The sequence below is a fragment of the Ursus arctos genome, unplaced genomic scaffold (genome assembly GCF_023065955.2).
Source record: "Ursus arctos isolate Adak ecotype North America unplaced genomic scaffold, UrsArc2.0 scaffold_3, whole genome shotgun sequence".
In the NCBI taxonomy this organism is placed as follows: Eukaryota; Metazoa; Chordata; class Mammalia; order Carnivora; family Ursidae; genus Ursus; species Ursus arctos.
This window is the reverse complement of record NW_026622985.1, coordinates 20,853,388-20,877,529: the sequence shown is the minus strand read 5'-3', so window position 1 is coordinate 20,877,529 and position 24,142 is coordinate 20,853,388. Positions and strand designations below refer to the sequence as shown.

The following is a 24,142-nucleotide window of genomic DNA, read 5'->3' as shown; positions in this document are numbered from 1 at the left end:
ACCAGGGACATGCAATTGGAGCTAAGGTTACAGCAGCCGCGGGGTCCTAAGTTCAGAGAGAGGCTTGTGAGCCCCGCCGGGCCAGGTGCAGACAGTGCCCATGTGTTGGCCACAGCCTCTGCTTGCCTCTGTGACAGCTCTTTTTATCTGGATGTCTCCTGGGCTCTGGTCCTTTCTCAGGTGGTTTGTTGTGACATCTGAGTGACAGAACGCACCCACAGCATTTAGCATTAAGAGCAAGCACCCAGCCAATGTTAGAGGTTTTGGTTTTTGCTTCGTTTTGTTTTGCCATTACTGTTGATGATTTACGAGTGCTTCCTATGTGCCAGAAACTGTGGTAGGTGCTCACTTAACTTTCACGAAAGGGTGGGCAATTTCGATTTTCATAACAGATGTCTGAGGTAGATAATGTGTCCTTTGGGCTCAGAGAAGTTGAGTGTGTGCCCACAGCTGGTCAGTCGTAAAGCTAAGATGTAAGTCTACGCTGCCCCAGCTCTAGACTTCAGTTCTCTTTCCTGTCTCCCGTGTTCATGAAGCCTGACATTACAAAGTCGGGCTCGAACCTCCAGCGAGTCCCCAGCACCTGCTGAATGGACTCCTCGGTCCCCTGCATGTCCTTCGGATGAGGAAGCTCGTCATCGTTTGCTCTCCCGTTGCCCCACAGCTCAGGGGCTGGGTTTCGACTGTGGCGGTCTATCTGGGGCCCCCCCAGTATCATCATGCCCACGGCCCAGAACCTGAACACGGGAATGAGTGTGTGAAAGTCTGAGGGCAGGGAAGTCCGAACTGTGTGGCTCACTCTGGCACATAACGAAAAGCTTAGTTGGGGGTTGTGAAAGATTCGGGTTTCTTCTCTCTTCGAGGTAGGCGAGAGCTGGGAATGATTCAAAGCAGAAGAGAAGCAACCATTTGAAAAAAAGGCTCATTGTTGAAGAAGTAGGGATGACATTGCTGCTGCTACTAACATTTTAATCAATCTAGTTTTCACTTCAAGACCGTTTCCTCAGGGAGCCTCCCTGAGCTCCTAAATGAGGTTAGCACCCATTAAATGCTTTTGTAGCACCCTTTGCTTTTCTTAACTTTCTTCTGATGATACATCACATTTGAAATCATTTGTTCCATTTCCACCTCATATAACAAGCTTGGCAAGGGCAAGAACGTCATCTTGTTCATGCTGAATTCCCAGCAGTCGACACAGTGCTTGGCACAGAGTAGATGTTCAATAAATATCATTAACAACAAGATTAATAGTATCTCTCTGCCTGGAGAGCGATCAGGCTTCTGTTTGCCAATACCAATAAAAGGAAATTTCATTTCTTTACAAAAGAATCTAAGACAGTATGATACTCTGATTGAAGCAACAGTTCATGTTGCTTTTAGTTCATGTGTAATTTCTTTGTCAGTGTCAGCGGATGACTCACCTGTTAGCTGAGGAGGGGGTCACCCTGACCACCCTCTGCTTGAAAGCTTCCCCATGTCTTTAGGGTGAAGTTCTCCCCAGCCTCCTCTTCTTCCAGGACCCCAGACACCCCTCACCATTCCCACAAGCCACTGAGCCCTTGCTGACCACACCGTCTGGGACACTCTTCTGTGCTTTCTGTGTCTGTGCTCCCTTTAGCGCTCTACTAAAACCACCTCTCGCCCAAACACAGCACAGTCTGTTCTCGCGCACGCCCACCCCACAGCACTCCGTACTTGCATCTGGAAGTCTAGAAATCTGAAATTGTGCATGAGGAGTTCCTTGAGGCACTTAATTGTGTCTTGTTCGTTCTCCCATCTCCAGTGCCTAGCACACGGCTGCCTGAGGGTCCCCACATCTTCTGACGAATCAATATACAAGAAAACCTCAGGTCCTCCTTGACTCTTCTCTTTCACTCACACCCTATATCCAGTCCATCGGCAGGTCCAGCCTACTGTGTCGTCAAAACACATCCTGAATCTGGCCCCTTCTCGCCACCTGCCTAACCTAGGACACCATCACCTCCTGTCTGGGCCACCACAGTAGCCTCCTGACTGGTGTCTTGCTTCCGCCCACAATCCATTCTGCACAGTAGCCATGTTGGCCTTTTAAAATATTCCCCTGCATGAGACCATCCAATGGCCTCCAAAATACTTAAAATAAAATTCAAAAGCCTTATTGCAGCTCTGTTCGATCTCACCCTTGCCCTCTTCTGCCTCCCGAGGAACTTATCATTCCTCCAACGCACCAAGCCCTCCCTGTGCACGTGTTCCATCTGTGCCCACATGACTTGCTACCCGGCATTCAAGTCCCTGCACAGGGTCAGCTCATCCGCGAGGCTTTCCCTGACTGCCTTTTCTAAAACAGCACCCCACATTTCTCTCCACTTCCTCACCTTACCTTATTTTCTTGTACTGATTCACGTCAGACTTATCACCTGTTTGTATATTAATTTTCTGTCTCTTTCACTCTGATAGTAAGGCCCATGAACTTCACAAGTGTATTTTCAGTGCACAGGCCTGTATAACATAAGTAGTAGGTACTCAATAAATGTTTGTTAAATGAAAAAAAAAAAAAAAAAAAAAAGGCTTCCCCAGGCATCTGCTGAAAATGGCAGAAAGGCAGGTCTGGTGCTACGTGACCTCCAGGAAGCCATCGTGGCCCATCATTGCCAAGCAGTTACTACTGGGCTGGAAGGTGGTGGTTGTGCACTGTAAGGGCAATGAATGTTTCTGGCAATTTCTACAGAAAAAGTTAAAATACCTGGCCTTCCTCAGCAAGTGGATGATTCCAACCTGTCCTGTGGCCGCTACCACATCTTTGGGTGAACAGTAGAGACATGCTGCCCACCAGACTAAGTGAGGCCAGGCTGCCCTGACCATCTCAGCGTGTTGGATAGGACCACAGCAGGTGCCATAGGTGTGGGGACTTAGACGACTGGGGACACAGAAAGGGCTTAGTCACTACTCCTATTTAAGAAAGGCCTTTCTTTAAAAAGTTACTTTACACATCTCTAAGATCTGTGACGGCGTCATTTGTCTATGACCTGCTTGTTTCTGAGAGTTTTAGAAAATCAGGCGTAGGAACAATTGGTTCCGTCAGTTTCAGTATTTGCAAAAGTGAGCTGGAAAACCGTCATTGGAGGGGAGCCCTGCATCGCGGGTGGGGCGTCTGTCTGAAACTTCTCCCGTGCTCGTGTGCTCTACGCTGCAGCTGGTAGAACGTGGGAAGGTGCCTGTCGGGGAGTGTGAACCTGGTGCGGCACAAAGGTCCCCATAGTCGTGCACAGCCTGGGAAGACCTGTGCCACGAGGTTACAGGCGTTGCCCTGCTGCTTCTCTGTGTTTTGTGATCAGAAATCAGTTTTTTTAAAGAGAAAAAAACGATAGCTAGAGCTGTGGGTTCCTGGGTCCCAACGTAGAGAGAGAGAGGGAGAGACAGAGAGAGAGATGGGTGAGAGGACAGTGTTTTGAGAAATAAAACTGGATACAGGAAAAAAAATCGTCTGAGGCCAGCCTTGATGGAATATGTTTACAACAGCATTGGATGACTCCAGACACGAGAGCTTTGCTTCCACTAACTCGTTTTCTTTTTAAAGAGCCAGAATACTCTTCACTATAGGAAACAAACTGGGGGTTGCTGGAGAGGAGGTGGGTGGGGTGATGGGGTAACTGGGGGATGGGCATTAAGGTGGGGGGCATGTGATGGGACGAGCACTGGGTGTTATATGCAACTGATGAATTATTGAACTCTGCACCTGAAATTAATGATGTACTATATGTTGGCTAATTGAATTTAAATTAAAAAAAAAAAAAAGAAAAAGAGAAAAAGAGCCAGATTATTAAAAAGGGACTTTGTTCGCTGGGGACATTTGGATGGGGGACCTAGTGGCACATCACTTGTAGGGCCTCAGTCCCAAAGTGGGTTAATCTGGTGCCTGAGTCTTGCCCGTGGATGGCCTACAGAAGCAGACGAAGGGAGTGTGAAGGTCTTGTCTGGGTACCAAAGAGCCATGGGTTTAGCTGGAGATCAAGAGTCTCCTCCGAGTGGTTTTTTTCCATTTCTTCTGTCTTTGGCAAGAGGTGGTTAGTATCCATTTCCATCGTTTCTCCCATGAATAGGTGCCTTATGATGGATTATTCTCATCCCTATTTCTGCTCTCTGCCACTTCAGACAGGGCTGTACTTGTGTAATGAAGAACATGATTCTAGAAAAGCTTTAAGATTAAAGATGCTTTCTAAAGATTAGTGTAAAACCTGTTCAATTCAGATTCTGCTAACTCTGTGAACTCGGAATTCATGACCAGTTTCATTGGGCTAAGACTCATCTTAGTGCAGGGGTAAGGGAGGCAGGGAGGTTACTAAGCAAACTAGTGGCAGGCAAGATACAGAACAGTTCCATAATCCCCCCAAATTTCTCATTCTCCGTGTGGTCAAGCCTCTTCCCACCCCCAGCCCCTGGAAACCACTAATCGATTTTCTGCCCCTTTAGTCGTATCTATTTGAGAATGTCACATAACGGGGATCGTACAGAAGGTAACATTGTGGACCCGACTTCTTTCACGAGGCATGAGGCAGCTAAGAGTTGCTCGTTGGATAAGTGGCTTGCTCCATTCCGTGGCTGAGCACCATTCATCCTGCCCCAGCGTGTTTATCCGTTCACCCGTTGATGGACATTCGGATTCTTTCCAGTTCCTGGTGAATCAGAATAAAGCCACTACAGACATTCACATACAGGTTTTGTGTGAACTTCAGTCTCCCTTTCCCTTGTGCAGATAACCTCAGAGTGGGACGGTGGAGTTGTAGAGTTACTGTTTCACTTTTTAAGAAACTGCCAAACTGTTTCCCCAAGTGGTTGTTCCACTTCTCATTTCCAACAAAAACATATGAGCGTTCCAGTGGCTCCATGTCCTTGTCCGTTATTTTCAGGTTGTTGTTTCAGTTTGGTTTGGTTTTTACTTTAGCCATATTAGTAGGTGTGTAGTGGTAGCTCATTATAGTTTTATTTTTATTTTTTTAAAGATTTCATTTATTTGTCAGAGAGAGAGAGAAAGAGACAGTGCACGAGCAGGGGGAGTGGCAGGCAGAGGGGAAGTCGGCTTCCCCCCCCCACCCCACCGGAGCAGGGAGCCCGATGTGGAACTCGATGCCAGGACCCCGGGATCATGACCTGAACCGAGCAACAGCAGGTGTTTAACCGACTGAGCCGCCCAGGTGTCCTTCATTATAGTTTGAATTTGCACTTTGCTATCGGTGATGTTGAGCATCTCTGTATGTGCGCATTTGCCATCCAGATGTCATCTTTGGTATCCTCTTTTGCCCATTTTTAAAATTGAGTGTAACTATTAGTGTAATGGCTGACATGTATATAAACACTCATACGGAGTATTTCATTTGATCACAACTCTGGGAGGGAAGCAGGGCCGATATTCTTCCCCAGCTGTTTGCCATTTCCCTGAGCAGTTGAGGCTCGGAGGGTTAAATGACTTGCCCCAGTTCCTGCTGACACCCCTTCCTCTGCCAGCTGCTGCCTGCTCTTCCTGAAGACAAACAGGGCCACTGTCTACTCGGAGGGGGGGACTGTGACCTGTCAGATCTGAGGGTGGCTAAGGCAGCCCAGGCAAAGTCATGGCAAGGTCAGGTCTGTGCTTTGCCAGCGGTGCTGCAGACATTTCTATCTGCTTTCTCCAGCACAACTTCCCTGTGTTTTGTCTCTCTTCTCTGGAGTCCAGCTCCCAGCTACTAATACATAGAAAAAAGAATCTATTAAACAAATCTTCCCTGGCTTTCTCCTCTTCCCACCCCTGATTTTTGCATATTATCAGGGGCATTTAGAGACACCTCTTCTTCTTCGTGTCATGGTTTTCCAACTGTTTTATTAGAGCTTCAAGGCTCCCGAGAAATGGCCTAAAGACCAGTGCAGGTGCGACGGTTACCAGAGAGCAGATGGGTGGGGAGATGGATGGAATAGGTGACAGGGATTAAGGAGGGCAGAAGAGACCAGTGCAGGTGGGGCGGGGGGACGAATGGCAAGGGGTTTTGGATCCACTCCACCTAACCAAAGTCCTTCCGTTTTTATTTGTTTTACATATCGGGCTTTCATTTAAAATTTCATGTGAAAAGAAGAATGTGTTGCTTTCCAAAACATGCTTAAAATAAGTGAAGCAGCGTATTTCTCGTGTATCCTGTAATGCAGAGATTTTACTCACTGAGGCTGATCCCTGAGCACCCCCACATTCCCAGGTCAATCTGGGTCATCCAGATTTTACCTCGTTGAAAAATAGAGCTGAGTTTCATAATCTCTACTCCCTGACACACCTCTGAGAAGTCTCTGAGAAGTTATACTAAGATGATAACCCCCTTTGGGCCTTGAGGCATACAGAAGGGCTTTGCTCAATTGTTCAGACCTTGATCATTTCCGTCTGTTTACTCCAGTGCACGGACTAAATAATATATTTTTCTATGTGGGTCCTGATGTGGAAAAAGTTAGAAAGCACCAAAATAGAGAAGTGGCTTGGGCCTGGGCTCTGGAGTTATGTAGTCAGTCATCCTGATTCCCACTTACCAGGTGAGTGGTCCTAGCATGTTGCCTCAAGTATCTTAACCTCAGTTTCCCCATCTGTGAAGTGGGGATAATAGCACTGGATTGCCTAGAGCTGCTGTGAGGATTAAAGGATCACGTATAGGACCCACCTGGCACAACTCCTGAGACTTATGAAGCCTTCTGTAAATGGTAGCTCCATCATCAATAGGCCATTAGCCCTGAGATTGGCCCCTTCGGCCCTGGAGGTCAAGGTTGCCACAGGTTTACTGCTGTACCTTTGATTAGGCTCTCAAAACATGTATAAACATGAAGCAAAGATAAGCAAATATGGTCACAATTTTTAAAGTTATTGATGTTTATAACACCTTGTTTACATCTCTCTGGTAACAAAAGTGACACAAATACATGTTTGAATGCCATTAACAATGCCTCCAGACAGGAAATAATGCTTCAGAGAGAGCAAAAAGCAAAGGAAAATCATTAATTTGTTCAGAAGTTTTTTAAAGGCACATTTTTCTTTGTATTTTGTTACAAAAAGCAATCACCTTAGTGATGGTCGAACAGATCCAAATGAACCATTATGGCTTGGACCCATCCTTAAAACATTTTTCTTTTGAACACCAAATGACTTCACATTACTGTCCTTTGATCTACTCTGGTCATTTTTTATATTTTCCTGTAATATTCTAAATTAGAAGAAAATATAGTTCAGTATAATCACATCAGTATTCTGCAACCCAGCCAACTGTAGGTTGCACCAGGAAAGGTTTTTATAAGGAGGAACACTTACCAAATCCATGGCTCTCTCTGCAGAATAAGTTCATTCATCTGAGCAATTAAGGTAGGTCTTGAACTGACTCAGTGTTTCCAATATCTAGTAGGAGTATTTTCAGTTCAGTCCAGGTCAAAGTGTGACACTGTGAGGGACATTTTTAAAATACATAGTCTTATCCGTGCCCTTAAGAAATCTAATTTCATTATCCTCTGATTCCAGCTCATGTTTCCAGCATGTTCACAAATCAACACCCTCACTGTGGTGACTGCCCTTCTGTGTCCAAGGTTCAGACACAAATGGCATTTCAGACACTCCATTTAGAATAATGATGGCTCTGCCTCTGATAGAATCACATTTGATGGAGTTTCTGTGATCCTACTGCTGTGTACAATTTACGTGTGGGTAAACACACTAGAAGAGTGACCGGTACTAGTAAGCCCCTCCTCCATGTTCGCTGTTGCCACTCTTATTCCAGGGCCGAAGGGGCAAATCTCAGGGCTAAAGTAGTGGTAATATTATTGTTACCTTCCTGAACACCCTTATCCGAAAGGCAGCCATTAGGCTCTGCACCCCAGCCCTGTGCTGGGGGGAGGAGGAGAGCAGTGCGGGGCCTTGGAGGACCAATCAGCCCAGAGCTGGAAGCCCTAGGGCTATGAGGTGAGGTGTGCGGCAGGAGACGGGCCCTCCTTCCCCTGAAGCCATCCCTGGCTCCCTCGTAACCAGTCTCCCTCACCATTCAGCACAAGATAAAATGAACTCTTCCTTGATTTCGGTTCCATTTTCCTCCTCTGCACAATTTTTTGCTGGAGATAAGAGCCACCTAGGAAAACCAATAATGCAGATACTTATTTACTGCAATAAGTAGTCTATTCCTAGTGGGTCACCTCTCTGGTTACCATCACTTGAGTTATATTCCATAAAGAAACAAGCTGTTGAAACACAGTAGTTGAGGTTTTTTTGTTTGTTTTCTAATCTAAGACATAGCAAGATTACATAGCGGAAGACTATATTTTATTTTTCAATATTGCTGAGTTCCTACAAGATAATTCTAGAGATCATACATCTTTTAACTCAAAGATAATTGTGTGTGCATGTGTGTGTGATTTCTGTACATATATGCTATTCATATATACTGTGTATTAATCAGCCTATTTTCTAGGACAGATCCAAACTGGCTAGAACCAACAAGAAGGGGAGGAAACCTAATCCTAACTTAGGACAGGGACCTGCTTCTCCCCCCAACAGAGTGTGAGATATTTAGGGTCTGTCTTGCCTGTGGTTCATCTGAACATTCACTGGCACAGTGACTAATGAATGATTCCCCAGACATGAAGCTCCTTTAAGCAAAGTCATTACATCATCATGGCTGAGAAGATTAACAAGGGAAAGAGCATCTGTTAAAAGTCAGGGGAACTTAAATGCCTGTTTTCCATCCAGAGCTTCTCTCTCTCTCCCCACCCCAGGGGCCACTGATAAAAGCCAAGACCTCTTCCCACTGCCCTTTCTGTTGCTGGCGTCCTCCCTCTGCACTCCTGCCCCAGATGTATTTATTTCCCTTCCTACTTCAAATATTCACTAGCGTTTCACCACCATCCTCCCTCTGGAAACTGATAGAAGTCATAGATACAAACCTGTTTTTGCTGATTATTCTCTAAATGAAGATCTGCTCTGAAGTGTTTGCTCAAGTAGGCATTTGGTTTCAAGTCTTCCATTTCTGTTTGTGGAACAGATTGATGTGTTCATCAGAGTCACTGAGCACTTATTACTGTGTCAAACACTGTGCTAGGGAGTAATTCCCACTGTGATAAACAAGACCACTGTGGCCACTGCCCTCGGGAAGCTTGCGATCTAGTAGTTGAAACTGATATCAACTGAATAAGCAGGCAGATATATAATTACCAATTACAAGTACTATGGGGAAATAAAAACAAGACGCTCTTGAGGACAGCAGAATATCTACCTTGGATTGGAGGTGATATTTAAGAGTCCTAAAGAATAAAAAAAAGAACCCACTGGGGCGCCTGGGTGGCACAGCGGTTAAGCGTCTGCCTTCGGCTCAGGGTGTGATCCCAGCGTTATGGGATCGAGCCCCACATCAGGCTCCTCCGCTATGAGCCTGCTTCTTCCTCTCCCACTCCCCCTGCTTGTGTTCCCTCTCTCGCTGGCTGTCTCTGTCTCTGTCGAATAAATAAAAAAATAAAATCTTTAAAAAAAAAAAGAACCCACCATATGAGTAGTTGGGGAGAGAACCTTCTGGGCAGAAGAGTCAGCAATGACATCGCAGAATAGAGAATGAGGTTGGTGCACTTAGGAACTGAATGGAGACCAGTGTGGGTGGAGAATCGAGAAAAAATAGAGATGAAGCTGAGGAGGCTGGCAGGCGCCAGATGATGCAGGTTTTTGTGGATTTTAATCTGATAGCAGTAAGAATCCCCCTGGAAGTTTTAAGCGAATGAATGGTGTGATCTAATTTGTGTCACAAAGAGATTGTTGTGGGTGCTGTATGGAGAATCAGTAGAGGGTGGCAAGACCAGGAGTAAGGAGAAGAGTGGGTTATTGGAGCAGCCCCTGTGAGAAACAGTAGCTTGACAGGCCCATCCCTGGAGTATGGTATGTAGGTTAGTTGTCCTGAGTTCTGAGCTCAGGGGAGGGGTGTGGTTCACAATATCCTGCACTTAACTTCTCTTGTCTGAACACTGAAATTCATGTTTTGAATTCTCTGTCTTTAACAGTATCGCCGAGGGTTTATGAAAGATGTCCACACTGTGGCCTTCTTTTAACTGTGATTATCTTGGGCAGCCCACACTGGTTGTATCCTTCCAGGGACTGCCCTGGATCTTGACCTCGGGTGGTGAAAGTGAAGGCAAACCTAAGTTGACAGAGTCCATGTATACTCGAAGATAAGACCAGTAAGACTTGCAGGTGGATTGTGTCTGTGACGTGAGGGAGAGACGGGAATCAAGAATGACTCCAAGTGACAGTTGTGCCACTCACCTAGATGGGGAAACAAGGAAAGAGTGCAGAAAAATGAAAACTATTCAAACACTTATATAAACGCCCATCCTTTAAGATCCAGTTCTTTTTAACTTCTGATACTCTCAGTCAGGAGCGGCTTGGGACATTTCAGCTTTCAGCTGCTCCCACTAAGTATATAATGATCTATAAACAAATACTTGAGAAATCTTTTTACGATAAGAGCAATTCTTTTGTATCTTTGTATTTTGAATGATTTCACCTCCTAGTTTACTGTCAAGAGTAAGATGTTCAGAAATAGATGCTAACCATTCTGTTCAGTGATGATGGGGTCTAGTTCTTGTTGGACCGCAGGGCCCACTGAGCATGTCCATTTCACACGCTTTGATCCTATTTGCAAGGCAACATGTTAGGAAAATTTTCTCAGTAAGTAAAAGAGAGGAAAGTAACCCAATGTTTTACTCTTGGCTGACCCATTTTGTAATCTTGGTCAAATTACTTAACCTCTCTCTGCTTCAGTTCCTCCTTCAGGAAATGGTGTGAATAATATCAACCTCCCTGTATCTCACAGTAATTCAAGGCCAGCTAATTGACTCAGCCATACGTGATGGAACTGGCAGAGGTGGGGAGGGGGGCGGTGTTGGGAAGAGATATTAAAATGTGAAATAGCATTGCCCTGGTCCAAGTTCGAGATTACCATCGCACAACTACCCTCTAGTGAGGCCTCTTGAAGACCACTGTTAACTCTTTCAGGCAATATCTTCCTGTATGATGGAGTTGCCATGGTCTATCATTTGCTTAACAGTTTGATTTTCAAATTCTAGGCCAGCCAGAAGCAGAACATCCTCCAATTTTCAAAGAAAACATTTGCATTTGAGGGTTTTTGAATATTCCTTAAAGTAGCCACAGTTACATGGGGTAGAGCAAAACCACACCTGGGAATCACAGCAGATGGGAATGGCTGATTTACTGCACTTAACTCAAAACCTCACCCACGAGTGTGCTGGTCAGTGTGGCCCGGTTCGTAAATAGGCAGCTACTGGGTCACGGAAGAGAAATCTGACTCAACTATGTGTAAAAAGTCATTATAGTCCTCCCATTGCAAAGTGCTTTTTTCCCTTTGAAAGTGCACGTCTCATCTCTATGAGGTACATTTCATCCGCACCTTCTAAGAGGAGGAAATGAGGCTGAGAGATCAAGCAGTTGATCCAGAATCACATCTTGGTAAATGCCAGAGGCAGGATTAGATTCCAGGTCTTCTGATGCTTTTCCAGGACTTTTTACTCACTATGTGAACGTGATAATAGATACATCAATGAAAAGAAGAACATTGCGCTCTAAATACTCCATTCCTATTTCACGTCAAAGGAGAAACTTTTTATAACTGATTTGACATTGTACAGGTGGCCCAGAATTATTGGAACTATCAACCCCACTGCCTTCTTCCCTTCCTTATCTCTTTATAAATCAGCATCAAAAGTAAGAATCCTCAAATTTTAAACATTCATGGACTGAGTCTGAAAAAGGGCCTCTAATTGTCTGTGACATATAATGTTACAGTGGCAGGAAATGAGGCTGGTGCGTGAGACTGAGTCTCTTAGCTAGCGAGGAGCCTCTCCGGCCACCCAGCACTCAGATAACCATGTAGTTTCTTTGTTCCCACTCATGACCGTATGCCAATTCTGTGAAGAGAACGTACACTCCAGAAAGATATTCCAAAATTTGAGGATTCCCAGAGGTCTTGGGAAGTATTTCTTACAAATACCAAGGGATGACTGTATTGGATTTTCCTGCTTTAATTTTGATTTAGTAGCTAGAAACTCAAGGGTCATGTTATTGCTCATAGTAGTGACTAACTCATCTCAGGTTCCTAACACATCGGTCCTCCTACTTGGCTTCTGACCAGTTTTTTTTTTTTTTTTAATCATTTCTCATTTTTATTCTCTTTTGTGTTTTGTAAATTGTGTCAAATCCTTTCTCAAAGTAGGGAGATTTGAAACCCCAAATAAATGTTGAAACTGGGCTTCCTAGACAGAATCATTTCTTAGTCTGGCCCTGCTATAATGTCAGAACTACTAAAAAGAAGGACAATGCTTTCTAAAAGACAATAGTACATGTTTTTTGATGACTTTATCCAAATTCTGAGAGTATCTGGTGGTAGCTAATTATGCTTTGGGGTGACACCTAATGGTTGAAAGTCACTGTCCCAACTTCTTCCGGAGGACTCAGACCAGTGTTTCTCAAAACTTGGTTCTTGGACCATCTTCAGAATCACCCGGGCGCCTGTTAAAAATGCAGGGGAACCCCTGGGCCCCAGGCTAGTGAAATCTCTGGAACTGGCCACCGGGGAATCTGTATGTTTCCCCACTATACCCCAGGTGATTCACATGTGTAGTCGAGTTTGAGAAGCACTGACTCGAGTGCTGCGAAGCCAGGTTTCCACACGGGACTGTCAGACCTGAAGACACCCCAGGGAGTTAGAAGGGGCCAAGGTGAAGGGATGGATTAGGTCCGGCCTTAGCAGTGCCCACCCTGATTCATCAGTGAGGGAAGGAGGTGGGGGTAAATAAGTTGGAGGGCGGGGGAGGGACACAGAACCCCCCCCCCCGGGGGGTGCGGCCGGCTGCCATGTTGGCAGTGAGGGTGGGAGCGGCGTTGGCTTGGGACCTTGAAAGCAGTCGCCCCTGGCCGCCTGCTCTCGTCCCTAACGTAGCGAGAGGTCGCGGGAGCGTGGAAGGGCTGCGCGGCGCGGCTGCTAACGCCTGTGCTTCCTGTCCCACAGACGAACCCAACTCCTGGAGTTCTCCCGCTGCCGCCTCCCCAGGTCTGCCGGAAGTAGGCGTCTCCCTCGAGGACGTCCTCTCTCCATTCTCTCCATCACATCCAGCCCCACCCTCCGACCCTTCCCACCAGATAGGCCCAGACCCAACTTGGGATATCAAAAGGGAACACGACGTTAGGAAACCAAAGGAGCTTTCAGCCGGCGGCCAGAAGAAGCAGCGCCTCGGGGAGCAGAGGGAGCGCTCGGCGAGCCCGCAGAGGGCCGCTCGGCCGAGGCTCGAGGAGGCACCCGGCGGCCAGGGGCGGCCCGAGGCCGGCAGGTCCTCCTCGGAGGCCAGGGCGCCCGGGCCCGCGGCGGCGGACGCGGCGGACGCGGTGCGGGCCGGCGGCAAGGAGGGGCCCCGCGCCGCGGCGGGCCCCGAGCTCGGCCGGCGCGAAGGCCCCGGGGCTGCGCCTGCGTTCGCGGGCCCGGGCCGTGGCGGTGGCGCCGGCGCCGAGCGGCCGGGCGCGCGGGAGGCCGAGGGCAGGGCGGGCGCGCGAGCGGGGCTCCGGCAGGGCGCGCGGCCCCCGGGGGGCGCCCCCACGCGCAAGGCCGCCGTGGCGCCCGGGCCGTGGAAAGTGCCCGGCTCCGACAAGCTGCCGGGCGTCCTCAAGCCCGGAGCCTCGGCTGCGGGCAGATGAGCCGCGCGGCAGCAGCCCGCCGCCCCGCCTCGACGCCTGCAGGCCGTTCTTCTTAGGTTCCGTCTCACGGCGTTTTAATTTATTTTCACTGTCACACGCATAGATCCACGAGGCACCAAGGCCTGGGAGCACCGACGTGAAGTCCCACGTGTCCAACGAGCATGGGCGGTACAGCGTCCACGCGCAGACGTAACTGATCCTGAAGCCCCCGGTTCCATTGTGGGGGCTTTGGCAGCTATGGAAGAACCAAAATAACGTGAAGAACATCACAGAGAGACAGTGCAGTGTAGCTTTAGTTTAAAAAAAAAAAAAAAAAAATTCCCCCACTGCATGAAGGATTTGGATGCCATCCAAACTCTAATACCAAGAAACTGGACAAGTTAAGAGCAATCACAAACTGGAATATCGCCTTAAAAATCAAACTGCACGGAGCAAGCTGAAACTGAGACAAGATTATATCTTTTAATTGATCTAAAGAGCTGTAAATAAATTGTTCTCGACATATCTAGACAGGGGTTAAAAGGTTTCTTTGAAACATTCGGAACTGTTCGCCCATGACGTGTTTCCATGGCTCACCCGTGGCATCCATCACCGGTATATTAGCAGCAACGTCCCCTGCCTCTTGCAGGACGAGTTAGAAATCTAGTGAATTCATTGGTGTGATGCCATTTTTACTGCCATTTCTGTGATCAAATCATATTTCTGTACATTTTCAGTGGTAGAAAAAAAAAAGTTTAAAAAACTTGTATCTTAGGGAACAGATTGCCATAAGTCAGAATTTTGCAGTTTAGCTCATAGATCTTAATTGGTTTTCATCTAAAATATGCATTTTGTAATTGAAGGACCATAATTTGTTTAATCAAGATTGGCAACGCTGCAGTTCCTTTATGAAAAGGCTTTCCTACTGTCTCAGGCTAGCAAGGATGGTAGCTTCTTTGACAGCAGTGTTCTATTTCACTTACCTTATTGTCTTAAAATCCTCTTTCCATTACTTCATTTTCACTTGGATAGAGCAGAGGCAAAGTGTTTCTCCTATATTTCTCAGATGATAATCCCTAATATTAAAAAATCATATTATGACCAATTTTTTTTCATAAAAGAATGTGAACCTTTTAGCATTCTTTTCTGCTTTATCTTTCCTTATTCTTTCTCCTTTTCATTTGGTTTGCTTTTTCATCTTTGTATTCTTTGCCATTTTTTAATTTCTTCAGCAACCTCGAGATGTTTCTGTTTATCTTCATTGATCTATGGTTGATCCCCTAGTAAAATTCTAAGGCTTGCCTTTCTTCCCTGCCCTTTTAATATTCCTTTGTAAAATGTTACCTTCAGTTAATTATCCATTGGCACTTATTTGTAGCTACACATATTAAAAGGCAAACTGTTTCTGAGGGCAGTTCCTCTGTCCTGAATGAATGAGGCTTCATCCTTCCCAGATTCTGGCCCTTACAGGAGTTCAAATGCAAATAAGCCTCACCTACCTGAACTCATAGTCAAATCAGTAAAACGGGAGATCAGGTCCGTCACCCAAGTTCACACATAATAGCCTCCCTCCGTTGATTCTTTCCCTCTCTGTAAATTGCAGTAACTTGAGCACTAGCCATTTAATTTCCATCAGGCATAGGAGTAGTTTTGTTGTTTGACAAGAGGAGAATATGGTCGAGAGCCTCAAGTGAAGAATCTTGCAGCCTGTAAAAGCAATTTCCAAAAATGGAATCCATTCATCATAAACTAAAGCACAAATACATGTAGCGGTTTACAATACTTTTGGTTTAATCTCAATTAGTCTTTCTCCCCTGGACTAGAAATCCAGTATAGTTTGCCATTAATTTATTGAATCTGGTTTTGGACAATGCTTCTGTAGTGTAGCTGCACGTCCCGGTACTGTATCCTCTGACCTTTATTTTCCATGTGTTACAAAAGGATAAAAAAGTTGAGATTACGCTTGCATAAACTCTAATTTGCACAGTTCACAGCTACTACTTGTGCAGTAATTGCTTTATGCGGCTGTAATCCATAACCTGTGAAGACAGCACATCATCTAAATCCCATTCCAAATAATATTTCTGTGTAGTGTTAGCTGTGAATTTACCCTGTACAGCTGTATCTCTATAAATATAATTCCATGTATTAATAGTCACAGAAAGACTGTAAGTGAGCAACTATTTTTATGAAACGCACCACTATGGATAAATTAACTTTTACAGAAATCTTGTTTACTGTATGATATTCTAAAACACTGTCAAATAAAATATATATCCAAAAATCTTTTCTTTTTCCAACTATATAGGCTGTGTGTGAATTTGAAGTAATTACTAGGTGTTAATTTTTTTTAACTGTGGTTTTCATAGTTTTTTTTTAGAGTGGAAATTTAATGCCCCCAAAGAGGACTTTTTTTTTCAAACTTGAATCTAAATGCAGTGGAATTATACAGGGGGAAAAAACAAAACAAAACAACTTTTTTTTTTTTTTTTTTTCCCCAAGTAAGTGGAGAGTTTTCTCAAAGACTCTAGTTGGTACTTGGCTGTCAGCTAACTACATCATTTATGAACTGGCAGTATGTTTCTGTTGCTTGCTACCCTGATTGATACTGTGCCCTTTTTTCAAAGAGGATTTCGGGTATCAATCAACAGAAATACCATCACATTTTTTTCCTTTTTAATTCTGAAATTTTTTTCATGTAAAATCCCAAGGAGTTTACGCAGAAGCCAACGTTTGGTGAACAGTAGCGTAGCGTCCAAAATGCACGGCTGAATTGCGCTCTGCAGTGTATGACAGTACGTACACTGGGTGAGAGGTCTGGGGAGTACCAGGAGGATGGCAACCCCGCCATCACAGAGATCACAATCCAAAGAAACAGTTTTCAATCCTAATCCTGTTGGGACCTCCCAATGATGTCAGTAGAGGGCCTAAAATTCCCAAACTGACCATTTCTACTCCACTATTAATTTTTTTAAAAATTAAGTATGGGTCACTTTTAGGAAAGGGAAGAAGCTGACATGAAGTGTGAAATCAAGCACAAAACTTAAGGTATTTGTAATAAATACATGTCATTCTTTATGAACTAATCTAAGAAGGCCCAGTGTGAGCTGAAAAAGCAAAAGACTTACAAAACAATGTGGTTAACAAAATGGGGTGTAAATATTAATGACACATAGCTAATTACCATTTTAAAAGAAAAAAAGTCATTAGGACATCAAAAAGATTGGAAATCAAAGACCAAAGGGATTAGGACAGGGACAGAGCAGGTATGTTGAGGCCAGTGAGGCACCTGGCCTGGACAAGGCCCTTACCGTGAATCAAATGGCTCCAAGGTCAGGCAGGAAATATGGAAAAATGAAGAGAGCCAGGTGGGGACTGGGCCAACGGACAAGCATGTCCCTCCTCTAAAGCTGTCATTTTGTCAGGTCCAAGTCCACTGTGGAATAGCCTTTCAGTTTCTCAAGAGAAGAAAAAAAAATCAGCTTTTTATTTGAAATTTTGTGGTTTTTATAGTTTAACAAGATTAATTCACATTTTTAAGAAACACTGAACAAGACAAAACACTACCACCACAACCATCTGCAGACCAGGTCTGGCCCGCAGCCCACCAACTTGCAGCCTCTGTCTTGGAACAACAGGCAGACCTTCAGCAGAGAACCCCTCGCTTGCTTCTATCAGGGTCTGATTCACCTTCCAAGCAGTGGATCGTACAGACCCCAGAGATGGAAAAGCATGTGGCTCTTAAGCCCATACGTGCCTGGAATAACTTCAAATGTGTACTAAGCGCGAGGCCCTCCGCCAGAAACCTGATCCCGTTCTCTCACCAGAGGTGGCTTGCGGTGAAGCCGAACAAACTGACACCATTGAAAATTTTATTATTCGTTCTTGATGAGTTTGCCTCAAACTGTGTAAGCTTAGGGTTCTCCAAAGGTGAGTCTGCCCTGCCCTATTCATAGTACTCTTTCTCAGGCCAAACTCACGGCAAAATCAAATGACCTAATTGCCGAAGAATTTGGACTTAACAAAGATTCTTTTTCAGAGAAGTATAGTGCGAGACGGGATGCCTGTAAAGGCTAGTAATAGTGAAGGCAACTGAGTCTCATGATGAGTTCTGCGTTGTGTCTGGTTTATTTAGGGCACCAGTTACATGTGTAAAGGGTGTGGTTATGATTATCGGTGGAAATGCTGTGGTGGGAGGCATTTGGGTAGAACCAAGACAGCAACATCCCAGAATTAAACCGACCCCTTGCTGGGCACTGGGTGGCGTATCACCCAGACAGCTCGGGGATCAGGGACCCCATAAAAACTTCAGCGCATCCTACCACTACCTGGCAACCACACGTGAGAGAATCGGCTGTGTTTTAAGGGTTCCCACAGTTTGACGGCATCTGTTTCCTTGATGAAACTGCCTCTTAGAGAGCAATTTCACCTGGAAGAACCTGGGAATCTTGTGAAGCAACAAAATGACCTTTGACTTTCCTTCCTCAGTGGAAGGTCAATTTTCTAAAGCCCTAATAAGGTGTATCTGTGTGAAAGGAAATTAAAGCTCCTCTGTGATTTCATCCCAGGTCAACTGCCTTCACACTGAGAAGCAAACATTCCTGGGGGACAGAGACTTTTTAGGGGGTACACAGGCAGGGGGAGCGTCAGTGAAATTCATTTTCAGAAATTCAACTTCTATTTTTTATGCATTTCAAACCTGTGGACCACCAGTTCCCTATCGCCACCTGCCCAATGCAAGGAGCCTTTACATTCGAGAAGCAAGATGAGCTTATGATCAATCCTGCATTTCACTCAGGTACATTACCTCGGGGTGTAAAAACAAAGAGGCAATTGGAGAATGCAGCCCTCCTGCAAGAGAATAAAGAGAGCAAAGTAGAGAGCATCTCAGTAAGAAACATTCAAGTGGGCAATGCCTTCCTTCCTCCGGAAGACCTGGTAGGGCTCCCACCTAAAACTTAGCACCCACCTTTATTCGAATTTGAAAATAAAGTCACACTTTTCTGATCGAATGTGTGATGGCTATCTGTCTGGCTTGGCCACAACAACTGGCTTTGCCCAAAGGGTTATGTGGCAGGTGTTTTCCATAGATTAATGAGTTCAATCTGCAAATGCAAGGTTTAGATTAACATATTTAAAGCATGCATACAAGAGAAGATACGTCCTTTGCAAGAAACTTGTGGGGGAAAAATGTAGGTGTTAACTTGAAATGGGATCTAGAACTTTATAAAACATTTCAGGGGCTACATGTGCTAACAGGGTCACTCCTAAGACAAACCGACTTAATTCAGTTTCCTAAACATTTACAAAAAGTGTGGTGTGTCTGCCATCTCTAAAACATGACCGGTGAACAGAACTCAGCCTGCAGTCTCAGGCTGCCTACCACCCAGTTGGGAACCAAGACAACGAACACAAGACAGAATGTGTGAGACACGGGAATGTGGGATTCCTTGGATGCGGGGATAGGTGGAGGCAGTTAGAGGTCATCCTGGATATGTGGCATTTCAGTTGGGTTTGAACGGTGGGCGGGATTTCAAGAGACAGAAGAGGTTTAAGGGGGAGACCAGCATGAGCAATGTCAGAGTTAGAAACTTAGAGATATGTTAGAGAAACCATGAATTGTTTATTTTGACCAAGACTCGTGCGTGTGTGTGTGTGTGTGTGTGTGTGTGTGTGTGAGACAGAGACAGAGACAGAGAGAGGAAGGGAGGAATTAGATTAAACAGAGAGAGTTTTAAGCAGATAACAACTGCCATTAGGAACAGTTGGGAATTATTAAAGGTTTCTGAGCAGAGAAAAGATAAAATCAGCACTTGGCTGTGGAAGGAAGTCCTGGCAGGCCTGTCCAGGGTGAAGTGGAGGTGGGAGACACTGACAGGTGCTAACCTCAGGTAAGGAAGAGGAGACCTGAGCAGGAGATAGGAGGGCTCTGGAGAAGGGAGAAACAGCAGGCCTCAGACTTACTGGGTGCAAAGTCAGGGACAATCCAGGCTTCAAGCCTGTGTGAAAAAGACAATGGGAGGAGTCCCAGATCTAGAAGGGATATTACTACATTTTTTGTTATATAAAGCGTGAGGGGTTCTCAGATCACCCAGATGGAAATACTCATCCAGCCAATAATTGTACACTAAAAAGATGGACAGGTTCCAAAGAGAATGAAGTTCAGATAAGAGACTGAGCCTAAGATAAGATTTGGGGACCAACTCCCTACAGCCTTGCTGGGACTCACTCCCAGGCATTCTGATGTAATTGACGAAGAGGGGACCATTTGGGAGGGGAAACGTCCTACACCTTATAATATATCCACGTAAGTATCAGCATGCAGAGTGCTTTGTTACAGAAAGCAAGGGTTCTGGAAAGATTTGCCTTCTATTTTAAAGTCCAGGAGCCACCAGGAAAGATGTGAGCCAATTTATGATCCCCGTCCTTAGGAAGAGAATGAAAGTGAGCTGCAAGTGGTTCAACTGCAAAGAACATGGAGAAATTCATAGAAGGAAGACTTCAAAACCGATAGTCCTGTCTGCACACTTTTCACACGTTAAAGATTAGCAGGGGTTGCAAGACTCAGTGGCATACCTTCCAATTACTTCTGTGTTATCGCTTATTAATAGGAACCCCTGGATTCTTGCTTCTTGGTCTAGATTGCCAACTCGGAGATGCCCGTAGTTGTGCCTCAAAGCAAACTCGTGTGGGCAAATGAGCAGCTACAGGATAAAAACCAAGAAAAAAATACATATAGTGATATGTGTATGTAATGTGTGTGTGTGTAGATATACATATGTAGATACACACACACACACACACACACTCACATGAACACAGACATATACCCAGCGGCTCAAATTTCAATAGTCTTATTGTGACAAGATAACTTATACACCCAAAGTACATAAAAACCTATGGATAACTTCTCCAGTTTTAAAGCAGGCACATGTGTAATCATCGTCTAGGCTGAGAAAGAGTCAGGGACCCTTGACCTGAGCCTGGCGCAGAGTAAATATTTGCTATTATATACATGTTTTATTGTTGTTATTATCAATTGAGGGATATGTAAACATTTTCAGTGATGCTGAGATTCCCAATATTTATGGGGTGTTAGCCATGTGCCAGGCACAGTGCAGACCATAACCATGAACTAGGCAGGCACTGCCCACCCCGCAGAGAGCTTACAGTGTTTGAACCACCAGCAGGTAAATGGTTCACATGCAAAGTGTGAGGGGCTCTCGGGTTACCCCTGGAGGAAATACTCACTCAGCCAATAAACATAGACTAAAGATGGAGATGCTCCATTAGACTGGCTTGATGCATTTGAGATGAAGGCTAGCTTCACGGAATTAGAGCCAAAAAGGAGAAGTGAAGGAACCAGAGGAGGGTCCAGTGGGGGGGGGGGGGGCGCTGGCTGACGGGGTGGGAGGGGTGGCCTGGAAAATGGCGGATGAGGTAAGGGACTGAATGCGCGCAAGTGTCAGATGAGAACAGTGGTGGCAGGGGCTGCACCGAGCCTCAGCGAGCGAGGTGACCAACGTGCCCCAGTGTGCCAGGACTGTCCTTGTTTTCAAACTGTGAGTCAGTGTCCCAGCAAACCCGTCCATCCCCAGCAAACCCGGATGGAAGGGCGCGGGGCCAGGATCGGCAGATCTGAGGGTCCCACAGGAGCCAGTCCCCTGAGGTGCAGAGGAGGATGAGAACTGGCCAGCAGGAGGCTGGAGGGCCATGGGGTCTGGAACTCACAGGGCGTAACAGGCCTGAGCCAAGATTTGAGCCCCCAATTAAAAGGCAGCAGGAGGCTACTTTTGGGTTTTCATTGGGCAGAACAACCTGCTCCTGTACGTAACACTCTGGCCTGGAGAGGAGACGGCCGTGTGCTTGCTCCCTTCTCCCTGCCTCTCTCCCTCGACCTTTAGTCCTCTGTCCCTTCCTCTCCATCCTCCGAGGGAGGTTCCAGCCCTCCCAGGCTGCTGACGCTGAGCTCAGCCTCCTGGAACGTCTGTCTCAGGCAGATGATGCCGGTCTTTCCCAGAGGACTCAGGAGCCCTCGCTGGTGCATTGGCAACTCGGCAAAGAACTTTCCTGTCTGATCAGTACACACACTCGCAACTCTTATTTTATAGCTTCTCCACTCTTTCCTTCATCATCAAGGTGTAGACTGAAGACTACAATCAACCCTCATGATGCCTAGCATATAATAGGCACTCAATGAACACTTGCTGAAAACTGGGTATTTTTTTAAAAACTGGCCTCATCTCTAAATCCGATACAGTTTCCCTTGAATAAGAATGGTTCTCAACACGGTAAGTGGCCCTAACTAGTCAGAGTGGACAGTTTGCAATTTTTCTCAAATTTTCTGCTGCTATTTCTACAAAATACTGACAGAGTGGCTTGATGTTGTCATTTGAGAACTGCTTGGGATGAAGACTAGTTTCTGCAGGCACGCAAGTGCTTTATTCAAAATAAGCCCATGTAACTATTTCCCTGTGACTCTCTCCTGCTCCTGCTCAGGCCCAGCCTCATCCCAAAGCCAGCAGGGCTTGAGCAGGACCTGACTCCGGCTCTTATTTCAGGAAGGTAAGGTCACGCCAGAGCGTCGATGATAGGGTAGGCCTTCTTGTTCCAGCCGTCCTTGCTCAAAACCCAGGGAGAGGTTTTCCACTAATATCCTGGCTAAATCCTAGCACACTATGTCCAGCTGGTCAGCATTCCTTAGATGAACTTGGCCTCCCCACCGTAAATGTTTGCTGGAAGCATGCAAAAGGCCCCGGGGGATTTTGGCCTCGTACAGGTCCAGACCCCTCTGCCTCTCTGCTCCAACTGCAGCTCTTCACAGTGACACACACACAAACACACACCACAGATCCCATCTGACTCCTGTCCAGGCTGCTGTCACTCATATCAAGCAACCTTTGAGTGACCGCACTTTCGGCTGTGCCGGTCCAGCCAACCTCAGCCCTGCACCTGTACCGGGGCCCCGATACTCACCCACTGGCCTCTTGATTAAGAGACTCCACCTGAGCTCCCTGTACTGACCTCCCAGGATCAAAGACCCTCATGATCTGCTCTCCACTAACCTTCCAACCAGATAAGACAGATCATTCACAGCCCAACTCAAAGTATATTTCACTCTCTGTTTTTAATCTGAGCCAACAAATACAAAACCAAGATTTTTTTTTCTTAACCACTGCCATTATCAAGGAGCTAATGGCATGAGTTTTAAAGTCAGGTGAGGTATGGATTTCTTAAAACATGAAGAAGTTTTCGGGAACACACATCCACACTGAGGGGGTTGGGGACAGCCAGGCATGATTTTGTCCTGAATTCTCAGCCAAGATGTTTTCAGAAAGAAGCAGTGAATTGTGTCAATCATTTCCAGAAAACTAGCTGCTATCCAAAAAGGTGTATTGCTAACTCAGGTAACAGGTCAGGAGCTGCTGATTGAAGAAGTAGATTTTTTTGTATTTAGTGATTCAGAGGCTCATGTTCCTGTTACTCTATGACTCCTCCATTCCCTAAAGCCTGGCTTCTGAAAAGTGGTCTGAGCATGGGCAGCACTGCCATCCCTGGGAGCTTGTCAGAAATACAAGATCTTAGGCCCTGCCTTAGACCCACTATACAGGCACCGCATTTAAGAAGATCCCCAGGTGTGGGTTACTCATACACATGGAAGTTTGAGAAGCCTCCCCTAGAACCTCAGAGCCCCCTGCACTGGCCTGCAGAAAGGGAAAAAAGGGCATGGAGTGAGGACAGCCCCTTCTTTGCTTCATTGAAGTCTCAAATGACAGGTCACTCCCAATCCCACTCCATTGGTGAGAACAAGTCACATGGCCACAACCGGACACAAGCACTCTGGGAAATGTGGTTCCTGACTGGGCAGCTGTCTGACAGTTACCACTCCATATTATGGAGTTGGGAGGATAGATGTTGGTGGACAGACATCTCTGATGCTCACACTTCCTCGATGAGCAGGTGACCAGAGGCGAAACACTACTTTGACAGCAAATACCAGCCCCTACACCAGGCCAGGCACCACATGTATACGCGGAGGAGAAACAAGTAGGGCTCTATTAACAGAGAACGCATCATGGTGAGAGTTTCAGAATTGAATACTCAGGCCCTCACAAGTGCAGAAGTCACAACGAAGGGACTGCAAAGAGGAGAAAACTTGGTCAAGGTCAGGAGCAGTAACAAACAATGAGGAAATTAGCATTTAGTCAGCATGAGCTATGTGCCCAGCACTTTTACATATGCTGTTCAGTTTTATCCAGAAAGCAACATATGTTCACGATATTCTCCCCATTCCTCCAAAACTGCTTTTGTTAAGTCCACACTGTCTCATCCCAGGACTTCCTGTAAAGCTACGCAATACATCTCAATGTTGGCACAATTAATATTTCGGGCTGCATAATTCTTTACAGTGGGAGGTTCTCTTATGCATTGTAGAGTGTTTAGTAACATCTC

The 24,142-nt window shown here is 45.8% G+C and overlaps 1 protein-coding gene and 2 long non-coding RNA genes across 5 annotated transcripts in view; 1 reads left to right on the top strand and 2 right to left on the bottom strand.

The window, feature by feature from the left end:
• The window catches only part of MAGI2 (membrane associated guanylate kinase, WW and PDZ domain containing 2), a 1,245,024-nt gene extending 1,229,037 nt beyond the window's left edge, over window positions 1-15,987 (top strand). For both annotated transcript variants that reach the window (XM_048212921.2, XM_048212920.2), the window contains one exon: window positions 13,032-15,987. In XM_048212921.2, coding sequence (XP_048068878.1) covers window positions 13,032-13,711 — 680 coding nt within the window. In that variant the 3' untranslated portion in view covers window positions 13,712-15,987. The remainder of the gene's footprint in view (window positions 1-13,031) is intronic.
• On the bottom strand, window positions 3,842-13,351 carry LOC130542120 (uncharacterized). The gene is made up of 4 exons (XR_008956462.1): window positions 8,908-13,351; window positions 8,010-8,096; window positions 7,292-7,418; window positions 3,842-7,187 (listed from the first exon to the last, which is right to left on the bottom strand). It is a non-coding gene; the product is annotated as an uncharacterized LOC130542120 (long non-coding RNA).
• The window catches only part of LOC123001314 (uncharacterized), a 62,772-nt gene continuing 52,490 nt past the window's right edge, over window positions 13,861-24,142 (bottom strand). Inside the window, exons 8-12 of one of the 2 annotated variants that reach the window (XR_008956461.1) lie at window positions 20,267-20,394; window positions 17,002-17,148; window positions 15,190-15,397; window positions 14,674-14,766; window positions 13,861-13,946 (exon numbers count right to left, since the gene is read on the bottom strand). This is a non-coding gene — a long non-coding RNA (uncharacterized LOC123001314). The remainder of the gene's footprint in view (window positions 13,947-14,673; window positions 14,767-15,189; window positions 15,398-17,001; window positions 17,149-20,266; window positions 20,395-24,142) is intronic. The other variant, XR_008956460.1, reaches the window with a different exon arrangement.